Below are 26048 nucleotides of genomic sequence, written 5' to 3' on the forward strand. Positions count from 1 at the left end.
CCCAAATCATTCTGTGATTCTGTGTTTTCTGTGCTTTTGAGACAGTGTTTTGTACACTGTCTCAAGCAGCACCTAATTGCTTTTTACCTTGGTGCAGTGCAAGTATTTTTGAGATTACCTGTGCAGGGAAGGAGATACACACTTACTGTAGCCCTTCCAATTCTTGCGTTTCTCATCTTGCGAACAAGAGTGAGATAGAAGCCAGAGCCAAAGCAGTTCTTTAGGAATACAGGAGAGCCTGAGCAGAAGAGTTTCCCTTGGGATATGATGGCTACTCTGTCTCCAAGGATGTCTGCCCTCATCCATATGATGGGTCGATAGGATGATGGTTCTGCCTAGAAGGAATGAATGTTCAAGGCATGGACTTTCTCTGGAACTCAAAGTTGTGCTTAGTTTTTTTGTCACTTAATGCAGGGTTTTCTTTGCACCAAAATCAGGTCCCAGGTTTGCCACAACCATAGGTATCTGTCGAAAGAATCTTGTTTGCTTGCTTTCATATCCCACTACTCCTGACAGTTTATACAGGAGGCACATGCTGCGCCTATGACAAGTTTAAAAAAAACCCAACAGAATTAAACAGTTTCTACTCTCAAACTTCTTACCTGAGCGATACTTCAGCAGAAGATCCCAGATGGATCGCCTGGAATATGGATCAACTCCAGAAGTGGGCTCATCCAAGACTACCACTTTTGCTTCACCCACAAAAGCAATGGCAACAGACAGTTTTCTTTGCATTCCACCTACCAGAGGACAGACACATCCAGGAGTCTGAGTTACATATGTGGTAGGTATGTATTTACATTGCTTTTTGGTGTGGGGACAAACTGCTACAAATAAAACAAAACCCATCCTCAGACAAATATTTCTGCAAAGTTAAATCAATAGTAATTTTTCTTCTGAAGTTCATAACAGCTTGCTCCATTTCTATCTATATATCTATCTTTTTCATCTATACCTTGCATTTTCTGCTTCTTGCCAGAAGCAAAAGCAGGAAGATTCTTTTGTAAAACTAGCCCACTTTTATAGTTGCAATCAGGACAAAGTAGTATAAGAACACCTGCCTATTTATTCAAATCAGCTTTTGAATCTGAAAGTGAGAGTTGTTCAAATATGCTATGTGCATTTGGACCTTTAAAATGAAAGAAATTACTCCTACCAAATAATACGGTATTACAGAGCACTGATCCAAACAGTGGGGCAGCATGATAGTATAATATTTCATTTGCCTTGAAGTAATAGAACATTGTATTTTGTTTTTTCCCTATATTATTCAATTTTTAATATATATTTATTTAAAAGTAATAGCTTTAAGTATATTCAAATTTGTTGTATATTTGAAAGAAATGGAAGCTTCAGGGACAGGTTGTGCCAGCTTTACTACTTGTACAGTCCCATTTACTCTTTGAGAATAAAGACTTTCCCAGTGTACATTGACGTGTCAGAATATGGCCTCAAACATGTAACTCAAATAATAATTGCCCCAAGGCCAGGTTGGATGGGACTGTGAGCAACTTGGTCTAAGTGGAAAGTGTCCCTCATCATGACAGGGGGATTGGAACCAGATGATCTTTAAAGTCCCTTCCAACTTAAACCATTCTGTGAAAGACAAAGAAAAGGCAGCAGGAAAAACCATCTTCGAACATTCATGTGGGCACCTGACAAATTCTGAGCCTCTTCATTCCTTTTATGGGTGAGGCCTGTATCTTCTAGCATTGTTTCCAGCTCTTGCTCAGCTTCATCCCTGGATCTTCCTTTCAATTGAGAATAAAACAAGATGTGCTCTGCTACAGTAAGGCTGTGAAATCAGACAGAAAGGTACCAAGACAATTTAAATGAATAAGCTGGGTTCTTTTCCCAAGCAGCAATAAATTCACTCTAGCTTTATCTCGCTAAAGAAGAGAGGTTGCATTACCCTAGAAGATCTTCTTCAGGATCAACACACTTCACTTGGATGTCATAGGCTCTTTCTCTGCCTTTTCAAAGTAGAACCTGCTACTAAAGGAACAGGTATAGCAGGCATCAAACCATCCATTTATGGGAGTAAAATGGGAGCTAACATGAGGAGCTGCATTAAGGAAGAGAGCCTGCTGTTGAGATGAACACAAACTAATGGTAGTGAAGCTGGAAATCACCTGAGAAGGCAGTAAGTGGTTGTGTGGTAGTGCAAAATGGACATAAAAGTATCCTGCTACTGCACTGTCAACTTGGGTTTTTTTCTTTAGGAGTCCTAAATTATAGTGTACGAAGCCTCAGGATGGACTCCTGCTAACTCACACTGCAAGAGAAATCACCAAGACCACTCTCATTTTCCTAAGAAAATACTGTGCTTCCAGCAAAAGGATGCAGGAGATTTCTGCTGCAGAAGGACAACACTTACCCCATGTGAGTGTTAAGAGATGAAGAAGCGCTCCTGAAACACATCTACTGCCAGCACAGTAAGAGAAACAAAGGCTTTGGGCATTTTCACACATGCAGACCGGGACGCTTCTTCTTAAAGCTGGTATGGAATGATACTTACTGATTGAACAAGATGTTGTGCTGTGGGCACATGCCTATTCGGTGCCGAACAGAGTCCATGTGAGTCTGGATATCCAGGCCACCAATCAGCACAGTTCCAGATGTTGGTGGGAAGAGGCCTGTCAGTATTGACCTGGGAAAACAGAATGAGGAAATTCCTAGTCTCCTATCTTTCTGCGCTAGATTAGGAAGTTACATCGCATGATTCCACTAGATGGAGCATGCTGATCTCTTACTACAGGCCTTGATGAAACAAATCTGGTGAAAAGCATGCATGAAAGTACTCTTGCCCTGCTACTGAGAGAATCAGCTAACATAATTTTTGATACACCTGTCTGTATGATTCTGGTTTCCATTAAAAAACTGTTTTAGACAGCTCCTCTGTTTCAGGTAGCTTTTTCAGCATGTTTCATCATCCCTATGTATAAAGGGGTCTAAAATGAAGCTCACTAGGATGAAGATAGAGAATAATGGCTTGAGGTCTCTGGCCATACTGACTCATGCCCTACACCTTTATTTTCTATAAAACAGAAGGGCATCAAATGTTATGTTGCAAATGGGTGGCATCTGTTACTACATTTCGGTGAATATTGGGTTTTTCAGTTCTAAAAAGTTCAAAGCTATACAAATTTTTGGTTTTATCAGGAGAACAAAAAAAGCCAAGTTTACAAAACATTTCAGTAGATTAGAATGCTTTTACTTTGGGTTGAACATATTTCTTGCGGAACAATTAAAAAAATTAAAAAGCAACTTAAAGTGCATTTGAAATAAGAGTATTTTTAATTAAAAAATCCTAAAGTATTCTGCTGGAAAAAGTCATAATGAAACACATTCAGTTCTTTCAACATTTGATGACCTTGTCACAGATTCATGAAATGTTTTTTTCAATAATTAATCCTATTTTGCCAAATAAAGTTCCATATAAAGAAAATTAAACATTCCTAGAGTCTGGCTTCCTGGGATGCTAGAGTTCTAGGACAAGAGTAACATTTTAATCTGGACATGGATCTCACATGCATGTAACCATTTTATTTAAAGAGGGTCTATATGTTATACTCCTTTGCACACAGACCAAAAAATGTGACTGACTTCAAGCCAGTTAGAGAAACCAAGAACACATGGAGTGTGGTGGTTTGCAAATCTTCAGCCCTTTCAGCCAGAAGATCCTTCTCCTTCTTCACCTAAGGGTAGTTTGGCCATGGGAAATGAATTCTGGGAGAGAGTATTATTTCCTTCTCTTTAGACTTTCACTTGTTTGTGTCACGTATTGCCTCCCTCCCAGGGCTTTAGCTAATCCAGGATATGTTCTCTGTGCCTAGGGGCAGCATTTCCCTGTCTGGAAAAAGCCTGATGCTGTGTCTCAAGCCAGCTGCAGGGGTGGAGAGAGACAAGGAAAGAGTGAAGAGAGAAGACTGCTCCTTGGGATACAGCAATAGAGCACAGCCCTGGATTTGTTTCTTCTAAAATAAGAGACTTACATGGTTGTTGTCTTTCCTGCTCCATTGTGACCAAGGAAGGCTGTGATCTGACCCTCATAAAATGTAATATTCATCCCATCTACTGCTGGCTTGGACCTGTTTGCAAAAATCTTCACCAGGTTCTGAATGCATACTCCTGGACTCAGTCCTGTTGGTTCAGGCTCAAAGAAGGTATTTACTTGAAAGGTAAAAAATTAAGAATGAAAAGAGAAAAACACCTGTTTTAACCCTAGTTTGATGAGGACACCATCAATAAGTGCAGAGAGGCATAGCATATACCCAGTAAACACAGTATCATGTTCCAGGGCCAGATTCTCCCAAGGTCACACCGGTACCAAACTGATGCAGATTTTTAATTGCAGTTGCAATTTATTTAGATTTACCCTCATATCAATGACAGGAAAAGTGGAACCCAGAATTGTGGTGCTCTGTGGAGAGGTAACTCATTGGATCAGGTGAAGCTGAACAATGATTTCTGTTCTAATTGTGTAGCTGGAAGATTATTTGGGATTGTTTTCTGAAGATACTTAGATAGGCTGAGAGATTACATTAAACAAACAGCAGGTTGCCTTTCTAGCCAGGCTGAAATTTGCCATTCAAATAATCTGTCCAGCTGTGCATTCTTTGACCATGATGCTTAAAAAATCTCCCCAGAACACAAACCAAAACACAACAAAAAAAAATTACCTTCAATCCTGGTAGGTGAATTTACCCCATTGCTGAGGCCAGCTCAGGATTTAGACAGTACCTACAGGAACACTACATGAGATGGCTTTCTCTCAGGATTAAAACGCATTATTGTAAATAGCACCATCAGGATGTTTATTGCATCAGCTTCTAGACAAAACAACTTCCTTTGAAGTAAATTAAGCCCTTGGGCAATATGAATTATGGAGTTGAGAAATTGAAACTAAAGACCCTGTTCCACTTTTGTTTACACAGACTGCTTCAGGCTTTGTAGGGAGGCTTGTTTTGCAATTCCAGTTGACTTAAATTGTTCAGTACCCAGCAGGCCTGTGTGGAGAACAGCCAATGCCATCTGGGCAAAACCAGCCCCACCTCCTTCAGTAGCTTGTGTGACTGTCACTATAGACAACACTCAGGAAAAAGTCCCAAATATGCTGGATATGAGAGAGCTGTGTATATTACAAATCAGATTAAATAATCAATCTAGAATGGGTAGTCTTATTTTAAATAAAATTGTGTTATAGATAACTTTCTTTTGCTTTGTGAGGCACCTTCCTTGGTTTATACATATCATGAGCTCAATTATATTTGTCTGCAAGACTCACTGACAAGTTCTGTGGCAAATTCTCTGATGATCTCGCCCAGTATCTGCTTTGCATCACCTGAAGGACATAGTGGAGGTTAAGCTCCCTTTTTTCTGTGATTCATATTTCTCCATTCTGATCCTATATCCTCTGTGCAATTTGGGCCATTTAGGTCTTTCTTTCAGAGATGCCATCACTGGGGGGATGTGGATAGGGTGTTGGTGAAAGCTCTGCTTAAATGTATCAAGCAATTAGGATATATTTACAGCATCTGCCTTGCTCTGCCAACTTGTGCTAGTTTTGGAGTTAAGCTGTTAGAACTACTCTGTTTCCAATCCCATTACTCTTACGTGAAGCACTAGCTCCTACATGAAACCATTCTGGAAACTGTGTCATTGAACCATACTAGGTCTGGTTTTGGCTTCTTCACAAGCCTCCTAGTTCCTGTGTGGGTGGCTGAAAGGGAAGACGGACTTTTTTTTGTGGCAGTGACAGGCAAAAAAGGTCTTTCCTCTGTGGCCATGGAGCAGCTGGAAACACGGGAAATGATGAATACAGCACCACAAAGATAAGCAGTATTAGGAGAAGATTGGCTGAAATAACCTTTGACCTCTGCCGTCTTTTTTCTTTTGAAGTCCTGTTCCTGTTTCCATTCACCCTGAATGCATGTTTTCAGTGCCTACGTGAGGAGCTCTGATGGCCCCACTTTTATCTCTAGCTTTTCAAGAGAGTCAAAATGGGCTCAGAGCTGCCAGTAGCAGTTACTTGTGCTACAGAATCCACATGCATTCCTCTGAGCATCACATACAAAAAACTCCTCTGGCTCCCCACAAAAAAAGACATTGGGACTTGAAAACAAGGCAGGTCATTCAGGAATTCTTAGGTGGTGGTTAATGTCAGCATCAGAAAAGGGTGCAGACAGACACACAGAGCACTTCAGATAAATCCCTTTGAAACCAGCCTTTCCCTACAGATGCAAGGCACACTAAAGATAGACAAAAAAAAAAGAGGAGGCGTGGGGCTGGGTGGGAAGAACATTCCTCTCAACATAAGTATTTTTACTGAAGTCATGGCTCTAATTCTAAGGAGTCAATGTATCTGTCTTTGAAGCTTCCCTCAGCATGAATTCTAACTTGCCAAAGAAACAGCCTGCATTTGCACAATAAAAACAAGTTATGGAGCTCTTCAGGAGGGCAGCTGTCTTATGTGTAGTGGTTAACGTATTCTAAGGGATTATGAATGTAGAGGAATCAGTAAGAGCCAGTCTCTGTTGTGCTTAGCTCTGGCAGTTGCATGTTATCATCTGCAGCCTACTGGGCTCTTGTAGGTTGGCTCTAATCATTCCTATGTGTAGTTTGTTATGAAGTATAATGAGTATGGTATCTCAAAAGTACTCAGGTTGCTCTCTCTCCTTACTATTAATTTCATCTTTGTCCTGGACATCTGTCTTAGGCTTCCCCTGCTCGCCGGGTTCTTTTTCTCGTTTGTGTTTACATTGTTTGTTTTTACCGTCCTTCTTCCCCTGGTTGTCATTCTTTTCTTCTGTTTTTTCAGGTTCTTCAGATTTATTTGTTCTGCTTTCATTTTTTCCCACTTCCACGGTCTTCTGATCCACACAGCCTTCTGACTCTGGAATTTTTTCTATATAAACCAAAAGTAACCAAGATGTAAGGAACCAAAATTAAATATCCTCTTATCTCTAGAGATATTTTGAGGAAAAGGAGGTAGTCCTAGGCTTTGAGCTTTCCAGAAGCATTAGCCATCAGTAACTCATTAGGTTAGGAACACAGCACCTAGCTTAAAATCTGCTTCAGAGGGTCAAGATCATATATTTAAGGAAGACGACTGACAATTTTGCAGTTACAGACTCAGAGTAAGATCCTGACTGATATTAGGTACATGTTTTACATTTTGTCTATGCAGCTCTAGACCAAATTCTTCACCACATGAAGATTCACAGATTATTCTGAGTTGGAAGGATCATCGAGTCCAACTCTTAAGTGAACAAGAAAGGCCATAAAAACATTTCCCAGACTTACAGGGAGTGAGAGGAAGGAAAACAAAATTAAAAGGTTAAATGAAAAGCAAAATACTAAACTGCTACTTAAATTAAGAGCAGCAGGCTGGAATGAATGAGTTGATGTTAACTTCTATACAAGAGTTTCTGGCTTTCCAGTTTGGCCTTAGCCCTTGCTGCCACAAAAGAAAACAGTCACATAAAATCACTGATTGGGTCAGGCTTGAAGCAGGAAGAACAGTGATGTTCAAAGCGGGAGCCCCGGAACAAACTGTTTACATAACACAAATTCAGGCCGGCAGTCTAGAGTGAAACTAGAACAATTGTAATTTATCAGATGGTCTAGGACTTACTTTTGTTGTGCAATTTCACCCTAACTTTCTGCTATAAGAAATTTTAGCCCACAAAACTGCATAAAATTACCTAGTGCACAAATAGCCACATAAACAAGTTCACGCTGTCACCTAAAATGGCAAAGCAGGGGATACAAAAGTGCTCCAGTAGAAGTAAATTTTAAAAGTACCAAGATAATTTACCAGTTTATCTTAATTTTCAACTGTGAATTTACATTATCTGACATTTCCCTATCCAGTTTTCCTCCCAATACATTAATCAGTTACAATAAACTAAGGAAATGCTCAGTATTATCCCTGAAAGAAAGACAGTTGAGAAAAGTTCTACAGTTGTTCAAGTAAGCCTAGACACTGAAGTGTCTTGGTTCTTCAAACAGATAAGAATCACAGTCTCCTATAAAGGAATTAATCAAAGATGACCTGTCCAATTGTCCCTGCTTGAGAAAACCCAAGGCAATGTTTTGTAGAAGAGAGGATGAAATAACTACCAGCACAATCAGGCTAGCTGAGATAATAATAGAATAATTTAGATCAGAAGTGACTTCCAAAGGTTTCCAGTTCAATCGTCAAAAAACAGGGTCAATTCAGATCATGGCAACTATCTCAAAAAATGCAGATTTTACAAACTTCCTGAGCAACCTGTTCCAGTGTTCTAACTACCTTCATAACAAATATTTATTTTCTTATATTGAATCAGAATTCCTGTTTTCCAGTTTATATCCATTGCCTCTCATGCTTCCTCTAGACACATCTGAGCAGTCTAGATCTGTCTTAGCTTTCTCAAGGTTGAGCAGACCCAGTTCTCTCATCATGTTATGTGCTGCAGCTCCTAATCAACTTGGTGGCTCTTTACTGAGTTATTCAAGATGGTACAAGTGTGCCATAAATCACGATCTCGCTTAAAAACTGAAAGTAAAAAGACCAAATTAGTGTCAAATTAGATAGAAAAGAATCAGGTTTAAAAAGATGAGGAAACTCAGTGTAAATAAGATCAACACTTCAAAAAGGTTGTGTTGAGCAATACCTTGAATGTCTCAAAAAGTGTTGGGTAGAGAGAGTGGGGGTCTGATGCTGCTTGTTAACCCACACTTCAAAGGCTCTCAAATGGAACAGGGACTCACCTCCACTAATTCTAATAATAGCGGGCCACTCCAAGTGCAAAGGCACCTGCTGAGATTCCCAGTGTATGGCTGTCTCTCACCTTTGCAGCAGCTCAGGTAATGTCACCTTTAAGCAGATCAATGAAGTTATTTCTAAACACCTAAGTTTTAAAAGAACTCACCATCTGCAGTTGCTGTTTTCTCATCTTGTGGGTTTCTAGAGCCAAGCCAGTAAGATTTCTGCACAGGGAAATACCAAGGCTGTGGTAGCCCATAGTCCCCTAAAACAAAAGTAAGTAGGTAAAGTGCACTTCATAATCCCATTTCTCAGTAGGCACGAATACAATTAAACTAAATCTGAGTATAATTATAAACACTTGCAGTCCTACTGTGCATATCAGAAGGTCAAACCATCCACCAAGTACCTGACAGAACAGATTTTGTTTACAGATTTTTTTTAATTTTGGGCAGCAGTAAAATATTAAGAAAATATGTGATGCGATTTGCCTTACCTTGGCTTAAGTACAGTATAGTTGAATTACAGAATGAAGCTACTCCCTGAATCCTTACCAACCAGGGGGCAGCTGACTGCTTAAGTGGGATCCCAGCCTCACTCAGTGATTTTCTTTTAAGGTCCACTTAGCGCTTGAGGGTTGACATGAGTGAAAAGCGTTTTATATTTACCCTTATTATCCTGGGGCTACATTCACAAGTCACAATGGGAAAAGACACTGTTATTTTAGCACACAGCCTTTTAGGAAAAGTGACAACACAGTAATCGTCTTCTTAAGCAAAAATGGGCTTTTTTTTCTCACAGGTTAATTCAGTTTGCATAAGAGAAAGTACAATAACATTACCAGTTATTGTCAGGCCAGATCTGAGTTACAGCAAGTCAACACTGCTTTCCTGGATCATACTGATTTATAGAATGCAAGAATTTGAGCTGCTATGTTTAAAACTGGTATCCCTGTGAACCCAGATGTTATTATCCTTGTGCTATTTATTCAAAATAAGCAAAGGGAGTTTGTAATACTCACTGAAAGATGGTAAGTTTTTCTTAATTGAAAACCACTGTTTATGAAAGTGTCTGCCTATTTCTGAATTAACAAAAGTTATATGTATTTCGGGCAACCACTTATACCCCTATTAATGCACACAAATGCTCTGTCTGCATCCACAAACAGTTTGCCTTGCACTTGCTATGGACTGGATTATATCCCTCTGAAACTGGTGGCTAAAACAACAGATTCTTATTCAGGATGAATGCAAAACCCAAGTCAAATTTGTTATGGAGCAGAATGCTCAAATAGCCAAAGCACCATTGTGCCAATGGGTGGTTAGCTGCAGAACACACTTGAGCAGGAAAAGAACCATATGACTCAAAGGATTATCCAGGGAACTGGATATGACTCAAAGAATTATCCATAGTAACCTCAAAGACTACAGCATTGATTTGGTAGGTCTGCACGTGTGTGACAGAGAAACACCGCGAGAAATTCTACAGAAATGGAGGAGCAGGAAGCCAATCAGATACTCGGAGCAAACATTGGGAGGATGGGAAGTTACTAACTAGAAGCCCTGAAAGGTGTTACTTTTGTGTAAAGTGCTAACAGAAAAAACCCAATTTGTATCTGTGAATGAAGAAACTGCTGCTGTTTAATTTCTGCTGTGTTCATGGAAATAGTACATTGTCTACTCTTCTTTAAATAAACAGAGTTGCAGAAAAGGAAAAGGAAAAAAACATCCATCTGCCAAGAACACATTTTGGAACTGCAGTTTGCATGCAGGAGTAATTAATGAAAAGAAAGCTCACTTGCTGGGTACAGCATAAGAGTTTACATTTATTACACTGTAACAACATTCAATATGAAGTAAGACAACCATTTAAGCCAGAAGGACAAATCATTTTGTCACAAAGAAAGTTCCAGAATTTTGTAACTGATAACAAAAAAAAAATCCTCTTGTGAACTCACAGAAGAACCATGATTCCCCTTTAGAAAAAAAATAAATCCGGACATGAACTTTCATAACTGCTTGGGACAAAGTATGTGTCTTAGGAAATAGTACCATCCTTTAAGAAACATTTTGCCTAGGGTGGCCATAATATACATGTGAACGAGAACTGTTACTTCTATATTTTTAAGAATTTAAAGAAATCTCATTAGAAATGGTTGAAATTTCTCAAAAGAAAACATATACACAATTTGGATTTTAACAGATAATATTTTTTTAGATTTATTTTCTATTTAAATTATAAAATGTGACCAGAAATTGCATCCTCCTTTTTACTCTTTCTTCCTTTTCCATTCTTTTCAAGAATAAAACAGGAGAAAGAAAAAAGAGAGAAAAGTGGAAGACTTAATAAATCAGTGGCGCTAAAGTGGATAAGATTCATGGTCTACAACACCCTGCTTTTACAGTGAATTACTCCGAGACTGATTAGATTAACAGAGTTTACTGCCACTTCATATGGATAAGAAATGGACATACCTGGAAAAACGTTATCAAGATACCAAGAAAGTATTCCATAGAGAAAAGCATCAAAAAGCATCATGTTAATGGAAAAAAGAAAACTATAATCATCTCCTTCCAAGGGACTGGTTCTGATGTTACCCCACTGTAGGCCAAGACCTTGTTCTTCGTAGCGTGACAAGTATTCTGTACCGAAACCAAAAGCTACTTGAGAAAGCAAACTCTGGAATAGAGGAAAAATTACATTCAACTCAGACAGGGGGACATTTTGTAAAAAAAAAAAAAGACAACCTTTAGGAATTGGACTTCAAAATTTAATAATGCCTAACAACTGACATGGGAAAAGTTGTTTCACTTTTATATTGGCCTGTAATGTTTAATTCTCTGAATGGAAGCAATTCTAAGTAGTTTTTAGCCACGATAGACTGAAATCAACCTTGGCTGTGCTTTCTTTAACTACTAGTCAACCTGCACAGATTGGAGTTTTTTTCATTAGTGTCTCTGTTCAGAAAATACTACAGATGCATCTAGAAGTTTGCAGCGTACACCTTTGCCTATTTTGGAGGAAAAAAATATTTTCTGAGTGTACGGGGAAGGGCCACTATGAGTACCAAGTCAGAAAGTACACCAGATTCTCAGGATAAGGAAAACCACAACCATCCCTTCCCCTGTCATGTCTGTTAGTTGGTTCTCACACATCAAACTAATAACAAACTAATAAACCAGTAGAGTATCTAAATATTATCTTCAATGTTGCATTGCAAAAACAGAGGAAGAAGAGATATAGTGCTGTTTCACAGGACGTATAGTTCAGCCAGGAATGCCAGACCTTAGGAAAACGAGGGATCCCAATAGCAGCTCTCAGTGAGGCATTATCACAGTGTGCTACGTAAAGAATATTTGGTTTTCAGCAATATATTCGCTGTCCTTAAAACTTTAACATTTTACTTCAGGTTCCCTACACATGCACACCCTGCCTTTATCATCCCTGGTAATAAGCTCTTCTTCAGCTGATTAACCTCTGAACAACAAAGGTAAGACAAAAGAAGAGGAACAAATAGAAATATTCATAGCTTCTTGCCAGCAAACATCCTTTCTTACATGGGTGCCTCCTCTTTCACTTTAAGGCGAAAAGAGAGTTGCTTTTATGCTTAGACTGTGTGCTAGTGTTAACATTTCTTCCTAAATCAGAGTCTGTCAGAGGTCAACCTTACTCATCTCCAGACTTAACGACAGGATCAAGTTTTGCACTTTATTGCCATAATCGGTAGAACTAAAAAAGGTATGAACTACATCTGTATAGTACATCTGTTAAGAAAGCTGATTAATAGCCATATTTACACTTAGGTAGAGCTTTCAAAGTGTTCTCTTTTCTTTCTTCCTTTTTCTATAGATTTCCTAGTGCAAGGGGAGAAGACAGTTCTTTTACCTGTATTGTTAGAACGCTCAGTAAAGATGGGGAGACTGGCCTCAAACACCCTTCCCGTTTCATTGAGCAACAAAAAATTAGTCTGAATAATTTTGTAAGATCACAGTTCCGTTTCAAAAAACAGCAAGAAGTTTCCAGCTCCTCTGACTTGTTATACAACTTAGCTAAAATGGAAGAGAACCAACAAGGAAGCACTGTGCGGAGAATGTCTGCAACTACTTAGATGAAAAGTATTTCTCAGAGCTTTGGCACTCGGGTTCAAATCCTAACTCTACAGTCAGGTAAAGAAAGAATGTGTACCTGAGGTCTTCTCATCCTTAGATATTTTGGTGTTAACTAGGTTATAGCACATGAAAAAGATAACTCTCCCCATTTTGTGAATTGCCTTCATATTTACTAAGCATACCAGAAGTTAAATTTGCTTTGACTTCTAAGGAGTGTTCAAAACAATTTAAACAGTATGTTAATTTCCTAGCATTCAAAAAGTAAAATCAAATTTTATTGGATTTTCTGAAAACCATGAAGATATCTCTTGCACTAGGCCTGCTAAAGGCTTATGCACTTACAATCCTTAATTATTTGAGAGAGATTTAGAGGTCTCCCTCTCCGAGTCACAAAAGCAGAGAGAAAGAGGTGTGCAATAATTTGTAATTCACATATGCACCGTGAGAAGGGGAGCAAAGACAACACAGAACCAGTGAAAGGCTTACTGCTAGGATCTTCAGACTGACAGTCATGCGGTCTTGCCAGACAAAGCAGACGATGTGGGGCAGGTACAAGGTGAAGTAGATGACTCCACTGCAGGCAGCTGCCAGATTTGCTTTGGAGAAGAAGGTGCTGAACAAGAAACACTGCATTATGGTGGCTGTGGTGAATGTCAGCAGGAATAGAAAGAAGAGAAGTGGATTGCTGTAATGCAGTACTTGTCCATGCTGTAAGCAAAAGGAAAACAGAAAAATTTAGAAGTATTGCTGCTTCCTGAACTGGCAGAAAAGGTCAGAATTGTCATTGACATGTAACATGTAATGAGTAATAAGCCAGTCCTTCTTACCTAATATGACTTCTAACTCTCCCAGGTAGTATTTTCAACCACGGAGGTCATTACAATCACAAATCCTCCACCTAACTTTATCCCTGTTTCTGGATTGTGGCTTCAGGTTAGTACAATAGGTTGTGGAGTTTATATTCCTATTCAGTGACTGAATTAAGATCATAACTGATTGAAAATAGACATTGTGTCCCTGTCTTAATAAGTAAATGATTCCAAGCAAGATGTGCCTGCCTGGAAACTCATACATTTTAAATAAAAGTATTAAAGTTAATAATAAAGTTTCATTGATCTTTTCTCATCCTCTCCTCAATCCACTTGCTCCACACGCAGAAAAGACAATGTAAGGAAGTGTGACAAAACACCTTTAAAAAGCCAACAACAAAACCACAGGAAATTATAAAGCTTCTGCACCTAAATGATATTCAAACTCCAGAAGGCTATCACAGCTGAGGAAGCCAAGTGAAGTTTCTCAGAGATCCTTGTGTACTAACTGACCCACTGGGTGAACTTTTATCAGTCCTTCTTCATTAGAGCTTTTGTAGATGCTCCCTCTCAAGAAGAGCATGAACTGCTGTCAATTATCTATTTACTCCTAAAAAACCAATGTTGAGATCTATTTATTAGGTCAACTTACATAAGGTTCAAATAGGTCTTTAAGGCTATAAATAGGTGTCAATGTTGTTGCAACATCCCACAGAGCCTCACAGACTGACTTCTCTATCAAGAGTGATGCAATGTCTCATAAGGATGTATTTACAGAGGTGCCTTACATGGGCATAGTGAAATCTCAGAAAGGAAGTGAATTATAGGTAAAGCACATTCCTCTCTGATATTAATTCCCTCCTGATTTTTAATTAAACCAGTGTAGCAAATAAATTAATCTCTCTATACACCCAAGCTGTAATGGAACCACCAGGAACTAGAACAACACACCAGGGAATGTTGGTAAGACAAAGCAGAGCGAACCCTAATTGTGCATTTATACCAATATCAGTTCCCCACATCAGAAAAGACGCAAGGGCATTCTTCCTTATCAAAATGCTACAGATTTATATAATTAAATATAGCAGCAAGTTCTAAATATAGAGCTTGATTCTCAGGTAAATGAGATAAGAGATAGTCCTCAAAGACAACATCCAAACTGCCCTGAAAATTTACAAAATTATGGTAATCCTGAGCCACCAAAACAAAAGGTGGGTTGCTTTTTTTTAATGTTTTCCTGAAAGTTGTGTTCTTGCAGTCTCTTCTTCCACTGAAATAGTGGCACAATTTCTAAGCAGGCAAGGACTGGATATTTTACATGAATCACATATAGTGAGTTACAAGATTAAAATTCTTCAAATTACTATCTCTTTGATTTAAAGAAATGATTACTATTTATTGGGAGATGTGCATCTGCCTATAGAAAATACAATATACAGAGAAATCATCCTGATGGATTGTTCTATGAAGGATCTCACAATTAATCTCTGCTAGTGAATTTATGGTTCTGTCTCTGCCAAGTGCTGATGCCGTTATGAGATCTGCTTAGAAGAACGTGCCAGCTATGTGCCCTGATCTGAATAGGCCATCAATATTCACATCTCCCTATCAATGGCTACTCTTCTTTCTCAACAGCAAACTGGTATCAGCAGTGTAAACACAACAGTGAGTTTGAGAGAAGCAGTCCTTACCATAATCAGTACTGTGAGGAGGAATGTGCTCCCAGTCATCATGAGAAAGCTGTCTAGGAACCAAGTGCACCAAATCACCCCATTAGTTATACCCCTGTTCTTCATAGCCTCTTTCAAACGCATTTCCTTCTCCAGCACTATACTCTTTACAATCATGGACACTGAATATATCCAAGCTAGCACCATGAAGATGGGGAAGGCGCGGTTCAGGGTGATCATGAAGCTACCAAAGCAAGAAGGAAGAAATAAATTAAATCTAGGTAAAACAGAGAAATATTGAGATGAAAAGCAAAAGGAGTGGGGAAGAATGCATTCACTAAATATGGAACTGAAAATTCTCAGTCTAAACATCAGTAACATGTCACTAGTGAACTTCTCCAGCATCCTAAATATTAATGAACTAATGGTTGCTGCATTCCCATGAGACAGATAAATGTTATTCCTATTTTACAAAAGTTCTGAGGGTTATTGATGGCTACAAAATATGTGGTCGTTCATGAAAATACAGCTCTCTTCACAGTGAATTCCCATAATGCTTTTACTATTATCTACAATGAATATTTTAAGACATATGCTAATGTTAACAATTTAGGAGTATCACTGTCTTTTTATGCTCCTAAAATTCACTGGCAAAAGAATCAAACAAATTAACCACTAACAGTACCCGAGGTTGCCAGCAAGGCTGCTGAAATTCATACAAATCATGACTCAGGGTATTGGATCTAGCTGAGATGGAGTTAATTTTCCCCATAGCAGCCCTCACAGTGCTGGGCTTTGCATTGGTAGCTAGAAAGGTGTTGATAACACATCAACATTTTGGCTACTGCTGAACGGTGCTGGCACAGCATCAACACCAAGAACACCAAGGCTCTTTACTAAAGAGCCTTATCTTGACCCACAAGTTGTTTTCCATCTTCATTTCTTCCCTTGCTTAAGGAAGGGAGTGATAGAGCAGCTTGGTGGGCACCTGGCATCCAGTCAAGGTCAACTCACCACAGTCCTTCTTGGCACCCAGCACGGGGTGAGACAGCAGCAGTTTTACATAAGCATGCTATAGTTATTAAGTAGCAAGGTCCTGTGCAGGACACAGAGTTTGTCAGCTGCACTGCTTATCTCTTTATTTTGCTGAGTCTGGGAACATGTTAACACAACAAATGTCTCTGTTGCTTCGCCCTGGCATTGATGGTCTTTTGCTGTGCTGGAGGAGTTATCTTGTGAAGAAGATGAGGGAATACATCTCCCTCTCCCTAGCTGTGATTGATGTGGATGGTTTTATTCTTCAGGCTAGCAGGATCCTTTTCCATCCTTATGTGAGGTGTTCAATTACTATTACTAATTAACACTGCCAGCATATTATGGGGTTTGTGGAATCTCGCGTTGTCTTGGTGTATGAGAAAGCAAATTCTATGTGGGGGGATAATGAAATGTGCCCTGGCAGGGCAGGGCAGTGAGCAGCGGGTCCCTGGGTGGCAGGGCATATGGAAGGATTTGGGCAGGTTCCTAGTGGTTATCACTTCCATACTTGGGACTTCACACCTGAACAGGCAACCAAACCTAGCAAAGTAACACATCACCTGATGGAAGGATGCCTGCCCACCCCACTGAAAACCAGCAGCTTCTTGCCCTGTACCGGAGCCTGGTCTGTGCCCATAGAGCCAGGGTTCAGTACTCTCAGACTCACAGTTGAGGCAGGGACCCAAACTGCATCTGAGGACACTATGGCTGAGATAGGGACCCAAACAGCAACTACAGGAATTGCCCCAGTAGCGAAAAAGAAAAGGTGGATAAGGAGAACAACAGGTCCATATCATTGACTAGACAGGGGGAAAGAAGAAGAGAGAGAAGAAGAGGGAGAGGCAGAAGGAGAGGGAAAGGGAGAGTCTGATCAAGAAGACAGTCCTTAACAAAGAAATTGAAGAAAGGAGTGAGAGAATTTAAACAGGAAAAAGAAATTACCCAGTGAGATTTTGGGGTGAAAAAGCTGAAAACATTTTCTGTGAATTTGGCATCGCAATTTTTCAATGAATTTACCCTAAAATAAAATGGAGTTTATTCTTTAAAGGCCAAGAGCTCAGAGTTGCTAAAAATTGGATGTTGTCTGGATGCAACAAAGGCCAGGATTGGGATTAGGGATAGAGTCTTGGCAAAGGTGGCTTCTGGAGTTTGGGTTATGACAGGATAAGGAAAAAAATGAAATTTATAAAGTTACATCTCAGTTATTGCTCTTGTATATACACTTTAGGACTAGGATTAATTCTGGTGCTTGAGAGTCTTAAACCATCCAGCAATCCAAGCATTCAACAGAATTAAGACAAACTGCTTTTACTCACACATCATCCACAAAACATGGATATGGCATTTGCTGCAGATAAATTCCCAATGGCACTTCAGTAGTGGTATGGGTCTTTATAATCCCATGCTCAATCATGTCTTGGAGATACGCAAAACCTCCCCAGATATAACGTAAATCATCCACAGGATCAGCTCTTGGACCAGGATCCCAGTACCTCAAAAGAAATTTCACATGGAAATCATTCTGCACTGCATTACATAGTAACTATTAACAAAAAACAGTCGGATTTCACTTATGTATCTAATGTAGGTTCTAATATCCTTATATTCATGTTATGGCAGGTAAGAACTGAGAAGTAACCATCACTCACCTGTCTTTGATTTTGTTTGTTTTCTCCACTGCATCTATGTCCATCCGGATCTTGTATGTCACATGTGGTGGGAGATTGCTGGTTGTAGGTTCTAGGTCTGGAAAAATCACACCAGCCCAGAATTTGTTTTCCTCCAGTAGATAAAGGGCTTGATGAGTCAGTTGAGTTTCATCAAGATAACCTTCAAATTTATCCAAGGTCAAGCACTACAAATAATTACAGAGAAAATAGATTAGTAAGAGGTATACATTAAAGCAAACATGAGCACTTGAAAATAGAAAAGGGAGGTAGGTTCATCTGAAGTAGTTGCTATTTTCAGCTTTAAAAGTTTATGGTGAAACTATTAAAAGTTGACTTTCCCTCCCCATCCTTAGTCTAATTCTTATCACAAATCCAAAACACCCAGCATTATCAATATAAGCTCAGAAACATAATTCTTCCTAAAAGGAAAATAAACCAAAAACCTGTACTTCTCAGGTTTAGCATTGTTGTGGTCAGTGTGAGTGGATGGAATAATTTTGAAAGTAGCTTCTTTCTGATATTTAAGGATTGCTTCCTCCAAGCTCAAGACATTTCCATCCTGATAAGTAAGAAATCAAGCAATGGTGGCCACAAAAGCAGGAGCTGTTGTTGCAATTTAAGCATGACAGGGCAAATTTGGACATACCTGTACAAAATGTATAGCTAGCATTATGTTCCACATTAATGAATTAGATAGATTGAAATAATTTTTAAAAATATATTTAAGCCACTGTAATTATCCAGACACGGACACATGAACTCTGCCACTTAGACTGTGCTTGGAAGATTCCCTCAGAAAGGCAAATATCTGAATTGGAAAGGCTAAAGCTGTAGCACTGCTGAGGTCCCGGTATCAGGAACCGTTTCCACAGTCCTCATCCAGGAGATAAAATTAACTCAGCTATAAAATAAATCTGGCCACCACAAGAACTCTTTAGCAGTCCACTTGAAACAAAACATTATCCTTTTTCAAGTTTTTGCTGTAGTCTTTGAGGTTACTAGAAGAGTATTCTCAGCTGCACCACGGCTTGCAGCAGAGATTTGGAGTCTCCAAAGATAGTTGCTGGCAGCACACCTCTCCGCATTGCATACTATAGTAAGGAGTAGGCTGTCCCTGAAAGGGAGCTATTTGTTCCCATTGTGTTTGGCATGGTGGGAAAACATTCTCAAATGCTAACAACTCAGTGTAAACAGCAGACTTAAAAGAATAAGCTCATTACAAAGAATGCTAGGACACAAAGATCTATTACCAGGTACAGTAACTGCCCTGATATTGTGGATGTTCCAGCACTGACCTGCTGCAAGCAATATATTTCACTCAGTTTGAGTGAGAAATAATTCTGCTAACATGATGCAAAAAGGTCACTAAAAAAATCAGCAGAGCTTTGTGCAAAACCTTTATTGTTCCCTCTTGCAATAGCTGTAGGAAGGCAGATACACTCTCAGTTCCCGTCTTCTCGCAAGGAATGAATAGTCTTTTAGCCTGAACCAGACTGAAATTAGGTTTAGTCCTGTTGGCTATAACTAGTACCAATCTTCACTGTGAGCTTGAGTTCAGCTTATTTATTCATGGAATAATAACTATATATTTACTTTTCTTTCAGCGATGCTTGTAAGATGTAATTGATCTCTACAAAGACCCTGACTCTTATATGGTAAGTGCTGAGTTCCCAAGTAGAGGGGTACAGATTTCAGGAAAGAGAGACAGACATCTTGTCAGAAGTGGCTACAGAACAAGTGGAAACTCCCTCATTGACTTCAATGGAATTTTGGTCTGGTGCTTAAAAACCTGAAGAGTGACTTACCAAAGAACTATTAGTTTCTCTGGTCCTGATCTTGCTGAAATTAGTGGCCTGTTGATTATTAGTACTTACAAAACAATACTTCCCTGAGGTTTTACATTCTTCTTCTGCCTCTCAGCATTGAAGTGTGTTCAGACATTTAAGCAACATTTTGAATACAGCATTAAAGATCATAAAATTGAAATTCTTTTCATAATAATAAGCACTGATGTTCTTGTACCACTGTAATATTTAAAACATATGGTTTTAATAATGAGATTAAATTTGAAAAAAATGAAGATGTCTTATGATTTCAATATTCTTGTCTGTTACCACAGACCCCAGTACTGCCTAACCAGGTTTAAGATATCCTCTACAAGTATTCCCAGTGGGGGTGAGGCTGACCTTACCTCCAAATACTGACTGAGCAAACGCAGAACTTGGTCTGCAGCACTGAAGATGTTTCGCCAGTCAAAGTCTGCCATTCCCTTCTCACGGCTCCTCGGAGATCCATTGTGGAGAAAGTTGATTATGTGTTCAGCGGTTAAGCCATCAGCACCCAGCTGGCTGTTCAAGAAGTCTCTCACTGTAGGGTGCTTCAGAGAGTCCTAAAGAAACACACCAGGACAGCTTCACTACAGTGATTGCCTTTCTAGCCCTGTTTAGCTAGAAAGGTTTCCATTTCCATAGCTCTTTCAAGACAGAAACAAGTGCAAAAGGGTATGCTAAGGACTTAATTTTACAAATGAGTAATTGCATAACTGGATGTGAGATCTGAAGAATGGATGAAAAGATATTTACCCTTGACTATTGCATTGTTTCCTTCTAAGCAAGAGGATATATTACAAATGTCTAATTCAATATAGAAAAATGAGGGAAAACAAATGTTTTTTCTAGTATGAACTGCTTTATAAACTTTAGCTACGGACAGTAATCGCAGCTGATCAAAGTCAAATCTAAGAGATGAGGAAATAAGCAATTTCCCAAAGTAGTAAACTGTTGGCCCAGCAAAAGCATGGTCCTACTGCCTTCTTTGCCTGTACCGAATCCAAGAAAATCAAGCTGTTTGTTCTTGAAGAACATTTTGGAGAGGTGAGGGAGCAGCAGTTGCTGCCTTTATTAAGAAGTCATTAGCCAGATTCTTGACTGCTCAGATCTGAGGTCTGGTCACAGAGATGCTCTAATGCATCTATGACTTGCCTTCAAACCAAGCTCAGTAACCAAGCCTACAGCTTTGAAGGCCGCAGATTCCTTGCTGCAAAGGCTGTGCTTCCAGCCAAACCTTTCTAATTAATTGTCTTTTCCACCAGTAAAAATAAAGGATGGTGAAAGGCTGCTCTTACTGAGGATCCCTGCTAAGTTATAACATACACGGATCATGTTCATTTGCAGGCTGTTTTGAAAGAAGTACCACAGCTGAGGTCCTATTTCTTCCCAAGCTTTGGTCAACAGTCTGATGCGTTCCAGTTCCTCAAAAGTGGTGTTTGCCTGATGAAAAAACCAGCAGAAAAGAGTGTTAGAAGTCTAAGGAGATAAACAAACAGAGTTTATGATCCAGTGACAGTAAATTGCAGGAAATCCATAATTTACAAATGCTGTAATTTTTACCTTCAAAACTAAATAAACGTGTTAAAATAGCAGAAATGTTAATAATCCTCAGAAAAACAACCTGTAAAATCCAACCAGAATCAAAGTCACTTAGGATAAAATTACGTTGTATATGTAATGGAAAAAACAAGTGCACATTAATCCTAGTTAACTTTAATTCCTTTAAATACTCAGATTTTAGGTAGAATTTATTCCTTTCTTTTTCCCCTGGATTATTTCTCTCCATCAAGAACTAAAAAGAAAGGTGATGCAGGTAGATGAATGAATGGGAGGCAATTGCAGAAGACAGGTTCTCCCGTAGTTAATATACTAGTTAAGAGTTGAAATGCTGGGCTGCTGTAAATCCGATGTTCTCCTGTGTGAATTATAAGCAGCAGGTCTGTGGCTTGTATAGATGAGAGTAAGTGAATTGCTGGTTGGTTATGAGGTGGCCAAAACCTAGGTCACATGTGATCTTGATTTAACTGCTCAGATTAATTTCACCCAACTTCAAGCACTTCACTGAAGTCCAGGTTCCATCCTATTTTCATTAAGTGAAAATTTTTAATCATTTCAACAGATATAATACTAAACCATGATGTTGTTATTGGTTTGCAGTCTCTCAGTGTTAGGTCTCAATGAGTCTGTCCAAGCCTCACAGCTGCCCCATTTAAATATTTACTGGCACAGAGCTGTTCATTTTCCTACCTCTGTAAAATAAATATAAATATTACTATTTTTACTACTGTAAATATGGAATCATGCCAACAAAAGGTTGCTTCAGTGAGCTGGAAAAAGCATGTAGCGTGGACCAAGATGGGATGAATCAGTGAAGATCTGTCTCCTGTTTTTTAAACAAAGAGTAACTGTCCTTCCTCTGATTGCCATCAGAAAAAAAGGAGTTCTGAGAAGAAAATCTGATTAGACTGTCACTGTTTTTCAAAAGGTGTTTCAGGATGCAATTTTTTAGAAATACACACTTTTGCATTTCAAAACTTCTTACATTTTTTAGGATTTGCCGTACAGAAGGTGAATCAGGAGCAAAGAGAATTTTTCCCATCAGCAGGGGCTTCACAGCACTCCAGGCTATTTTGGTTAAAGGGTTTGATTCCAAGTTCTGGATCAATGCATTACAAAAGGGTGCTAAAGACAGAAAGAAACACAGTCTTTATGTAACCTTACTCAAATCCTACTATATATACCATCCTGCCAGGATTTTTATTGGCAATATAGACAGTTTAAAGCATTTTGAATCTGAACGGGTTAAAGCACATTCTGCAATGTAGAAGTACAACATCTGAATAGATAGAAAAGACTATTAAGTAGATGTTGGAGTTGTAAAGTACAAACTATGGAAATTGGAAGGCACACATAAATAACCATTTGAAAGTTGCTGTCATTTATACGGTATTTCAAATGGAAGGAAACCAGACAGCTCAAAACTCACTGAGCAATTTGGAGCTTTAATTGTTTGACTTCTAATGACTTAGTTCCTTTGTATTGTAGTTGATACAGATACAAAGTGGATCCAGCAGGCTTGGATGTTGAACTCTGGAACAGTTCAGAATTGGATCCTACAATAATTGAGAATTAAACATTTTAATGTAAATATTTTTATCTTACTCCTGCACTATGAAGTAATTAGTTTACTTGGATAACATGCAATTATTTTGTTCCTCAGTGAAGAAATGAAGTGCCCAGCCTTTACAGGTCTTTTGAAGGTTCAGACAAAAGTAGAGCCAAGTATCAACACAAACAGGGAAAGGTAGGAGTCTCTCTATAAGCAAAGCGCTCATCTGTACTTCATGACTGTGCAACATATGTATCACAGCAGAAGGGACACGGAAATATACTGCCAGCTATAACATGGATGGTAGTACAGAAAAAATTGCTGGTGAGCTCAGCGTAGAGAAAAACTAAATGGCAAATGGAAAAGGACATAGTAAAAAGATAGAACAACAAAAGGTAAAAAAATTGGTTCCTCTTTGCATTCTCTCTTATCACTGTAGCAAGAAGTGAGGAAATCAAAGCTGGAATATTTTCTATGTAAAATATAATCATGTTGTAGAATATTTTTGCTACAAAATATATGTACTTCTATGCAGGAAGAGAACAGCCACCCTGTATCAAATGGAGCATTATTTAAAAAGAGAGATTTTTAAATTCCTGTGCTCCAGGCCATCAAACAAGTTAAAAGAAAAAAATAGAATTTAGAAAAAGTATTTTGGAGAAAAGTAGTTCTAGAATGCAGCACTGTCTTTTCCTGAATCTTCTTCAGAGGCATCTTTTTCTTAGTTGTATCAGTAGCATATAATAGAAGATAAAGTAGAGGGACTGTCTTTAATTACGATGATGACTATATTTATGCCTCCATATTAAAAGCAAATGCATATTTCTGGGCTTCTCTCCTTCCAGCTATGAAGTAAGTATGAAGTAAAATCATTTCACCTGCCTCTAATTTCCTGAATCAACTGCTTAAAAATGTTATTTTATAAAAGGAACAGTGGTACTCTAATGAAAGTTGCACCTGTCTACAGTCTCTTAATGGTATGGTGGAAAAACTTACTGGTTGTATTATCATAAAGATAACTGGATTTCTTCTTTGATGAGTCAATCCCCAGGAAAGCTTTGTAGTTGTTATCTTCATACCAGTTGAAGGAAAGCACTCTGGATCCACCTCCTTCTGGGTAGCCACAGAAAAGATCCGACAGGGAACTCACCAACTGGCCTAAGGATTCTGGCCTTCCGGCTTGTAGCAATGGTTGCAGGACCATCAAAAGGTCCTGAACACTTGGCTTCCGGGCCAGCTGCAGTAAGACAAGACTTTGTTAATTGCAACCCTCAAAGGAGGTTAATTATCTGCTGAGGTCTCAGTTGTGCCCAGACAGTGAAGCACATATGCAGTCAGAACCACATCCTTTTATCTCCTCTGTCCTGGTCACTGGCATCATATTCAGTTTTTGTTCTTTCATATCTTTTCTGAAGAAAAGAATACACTTCATAACTGCCAATGCTTATGTCTACATTTATTCTGTAATAAGAGAATGATTTTTTAAGGAATCAGCTCTTCCAAACAAATCTCTTTTCCTTCTGGTAAAGCAGGTAACTGGAACATAAAAAGAACAAAGGAAAACAAGGACTATGTGCTATGCAGAAAAGTCATCTGTTATTAGACCGCTTACCTTTTGCACCGCATGGGAGACATTAGACAGCACCCTCCCCCAGGCCCTCAGGTCAGCACCTGGCGAGTTTCTGTCCAACACAGTGGGAAGCTGTGAATACATAAGAAACACAGATGAGTTTTGTTTAGTTTCTACATGACAACAGGCATTACAGTAAGAAGAAAATCCAGATGGCATCTCTTTAGCTCAAATACTTCGAGTTATTTGGAACATTATCTTGTGGGGCCACAAATCCAGTACCCATGTGCAGACTCACACAGTAGCCTGTGTGTTTTTTCTAATACAAGGCTGAAACAATCATAGTCCACTAAAAATATAGCTTGGGATTTGTTTTGCTCATCTAAGCCCAACATACCAAAAGGTGTAAAAATGGAGGAGGACCGCAGGAACTGGGATTTCTGAGAATTTGCTTCTCACAGAGGCTGCTCTTCCAGTGAGATCTACAGACTTTCGGTAACTTCCAAATTTAGCAAAGGTTGTGATACAGAAGTCCCCATTTGCCACGGAGGTAAATAACTTGGAGTACTTTATACTTCAGAGATTTGCTGATTTTGGAGACAGCCTGGTCCTCACTGTCAGACCTGACAGAAACCAGTGCTTTCCCAGTTCCTGCAGACTGACCAAATTGCCTTTCTAGAAGAAGTTAACACTTTAGGTATTAATGGCTTAAAAGAAACAGGTGACAACGTGGTGTGCTTGTCATATACCACTTTGTTTGTATCACTGCATCCTTCTTTGTCAGCTGTCTAAAGAATCACATATGCATTTGGAGATAGCACTTTTGAGGCTTTCTCAGGCATATATATTTCTTCTGCTATTACAAAAAAAAAAAAAAATAAGGTTGGACTTGCAGACAGCTAGACTGTAATGCTTATGAGACAAGCCCCTAAAAAGCCTTCCCCAAAACTGCCCAGCTATACACCCTACTGATTGCCTGCCATTCCCTTCAGTCAGTAGATGGTTAAGAAAGCAAAGGACAGCTGCACTGTGTAGGGACCTGGCAGGGAGTCACAAAGGCAAGAGTTTTTATGGAAAGCTTATGTTAGCATGTTCTGATCTGTCACTTGCACTTCCGGCAGGAACTATACACATACAGTGCTTAAAAATACACTTTTCTTGTCCCCTAAGGGGAAACAGTCTCTGCAATACAGGGTTCTTGAAGCACTTGCCATAACCTGGCCTTTTTGAAACTGTGAGGAACAGGTATTGTAAAAACCTGTAAAATAGCTGGGTAGCATAGTGTGCATATTCACATAAAGCTATCTTAGAAGTACTGTAGCATTAATTCTGTGCTACTTCTGCAAGAATCAAATGTATGAAAATACAAGAGTATATTTTTAGAAATGGAAAACAGCAGCTTTAAGAAGCTCACCACAGATTCTTATCAGGATTGGTAAAATCACATGGGCACAATGACTGACCATCAGTGCTACAATAATCAGTGACTTGCTGG

General features: G+C 39.0%; 1 protein-coding gene across 1 annotated transcript in view; it reads right to left on the bottom strand.

Annotated features, from left to right (window-relative positions):
• Positions 1-26048, bottom strand: part of ABCA4 (ATP binding cassette subfamily A member 4) — a 71361-nt gene that overhangs the window by 25932 nt on the left and 19381 nt on the right. Inside the window, 18 exon segments of the mRNA XM_032696333.1 lie at positions 147-296; positions 298-335; positions 603-740; positions 1656-1795; positions 2519-2650; positions 3996-4173; positions 6683-6907; positions 8919-9017; positions 11227-11431; positions 13348-13569; positions 15362-15584; positions 17692-17868; positions 18025-18230; positions 20237-20434; positions 21198-21314; positions 22417-22556; positions 23980-24220; positions 24596-24685. Coding sequence (XP_032552224.1) covers positions 147-296; positions 298-335; positions 603-740; positions 1656-1795; positions 2519-2650; positions 3996-4173; positions 6683-6907; positions 8919-9017; positions 11227-11431; positions 13348-13569; positions 15362-15584; positions 17692-17868; positions 18025-18230; positions 20237-20434; positions 21198-21314; positions 22417-22556; positions 23980-24220; positions 24596-24685 — 2919 coding nt within the window.

The sequence above is a fragment of the Chiroxiphia lanceolata genome, chromosome 9 (assembly GCF_009829145.1).
Source record: "Chiroxiphia lanceolata isolate bChiLan1 chromosome 9, bChiLan1.pri, whole genome shotgun sequence".
NCBI lineage: Eukaryota > Metazoa > Chordata > Aves > Passeriformes > Pipridae > Chiroxiphia > Chiroxiphia lanceolata.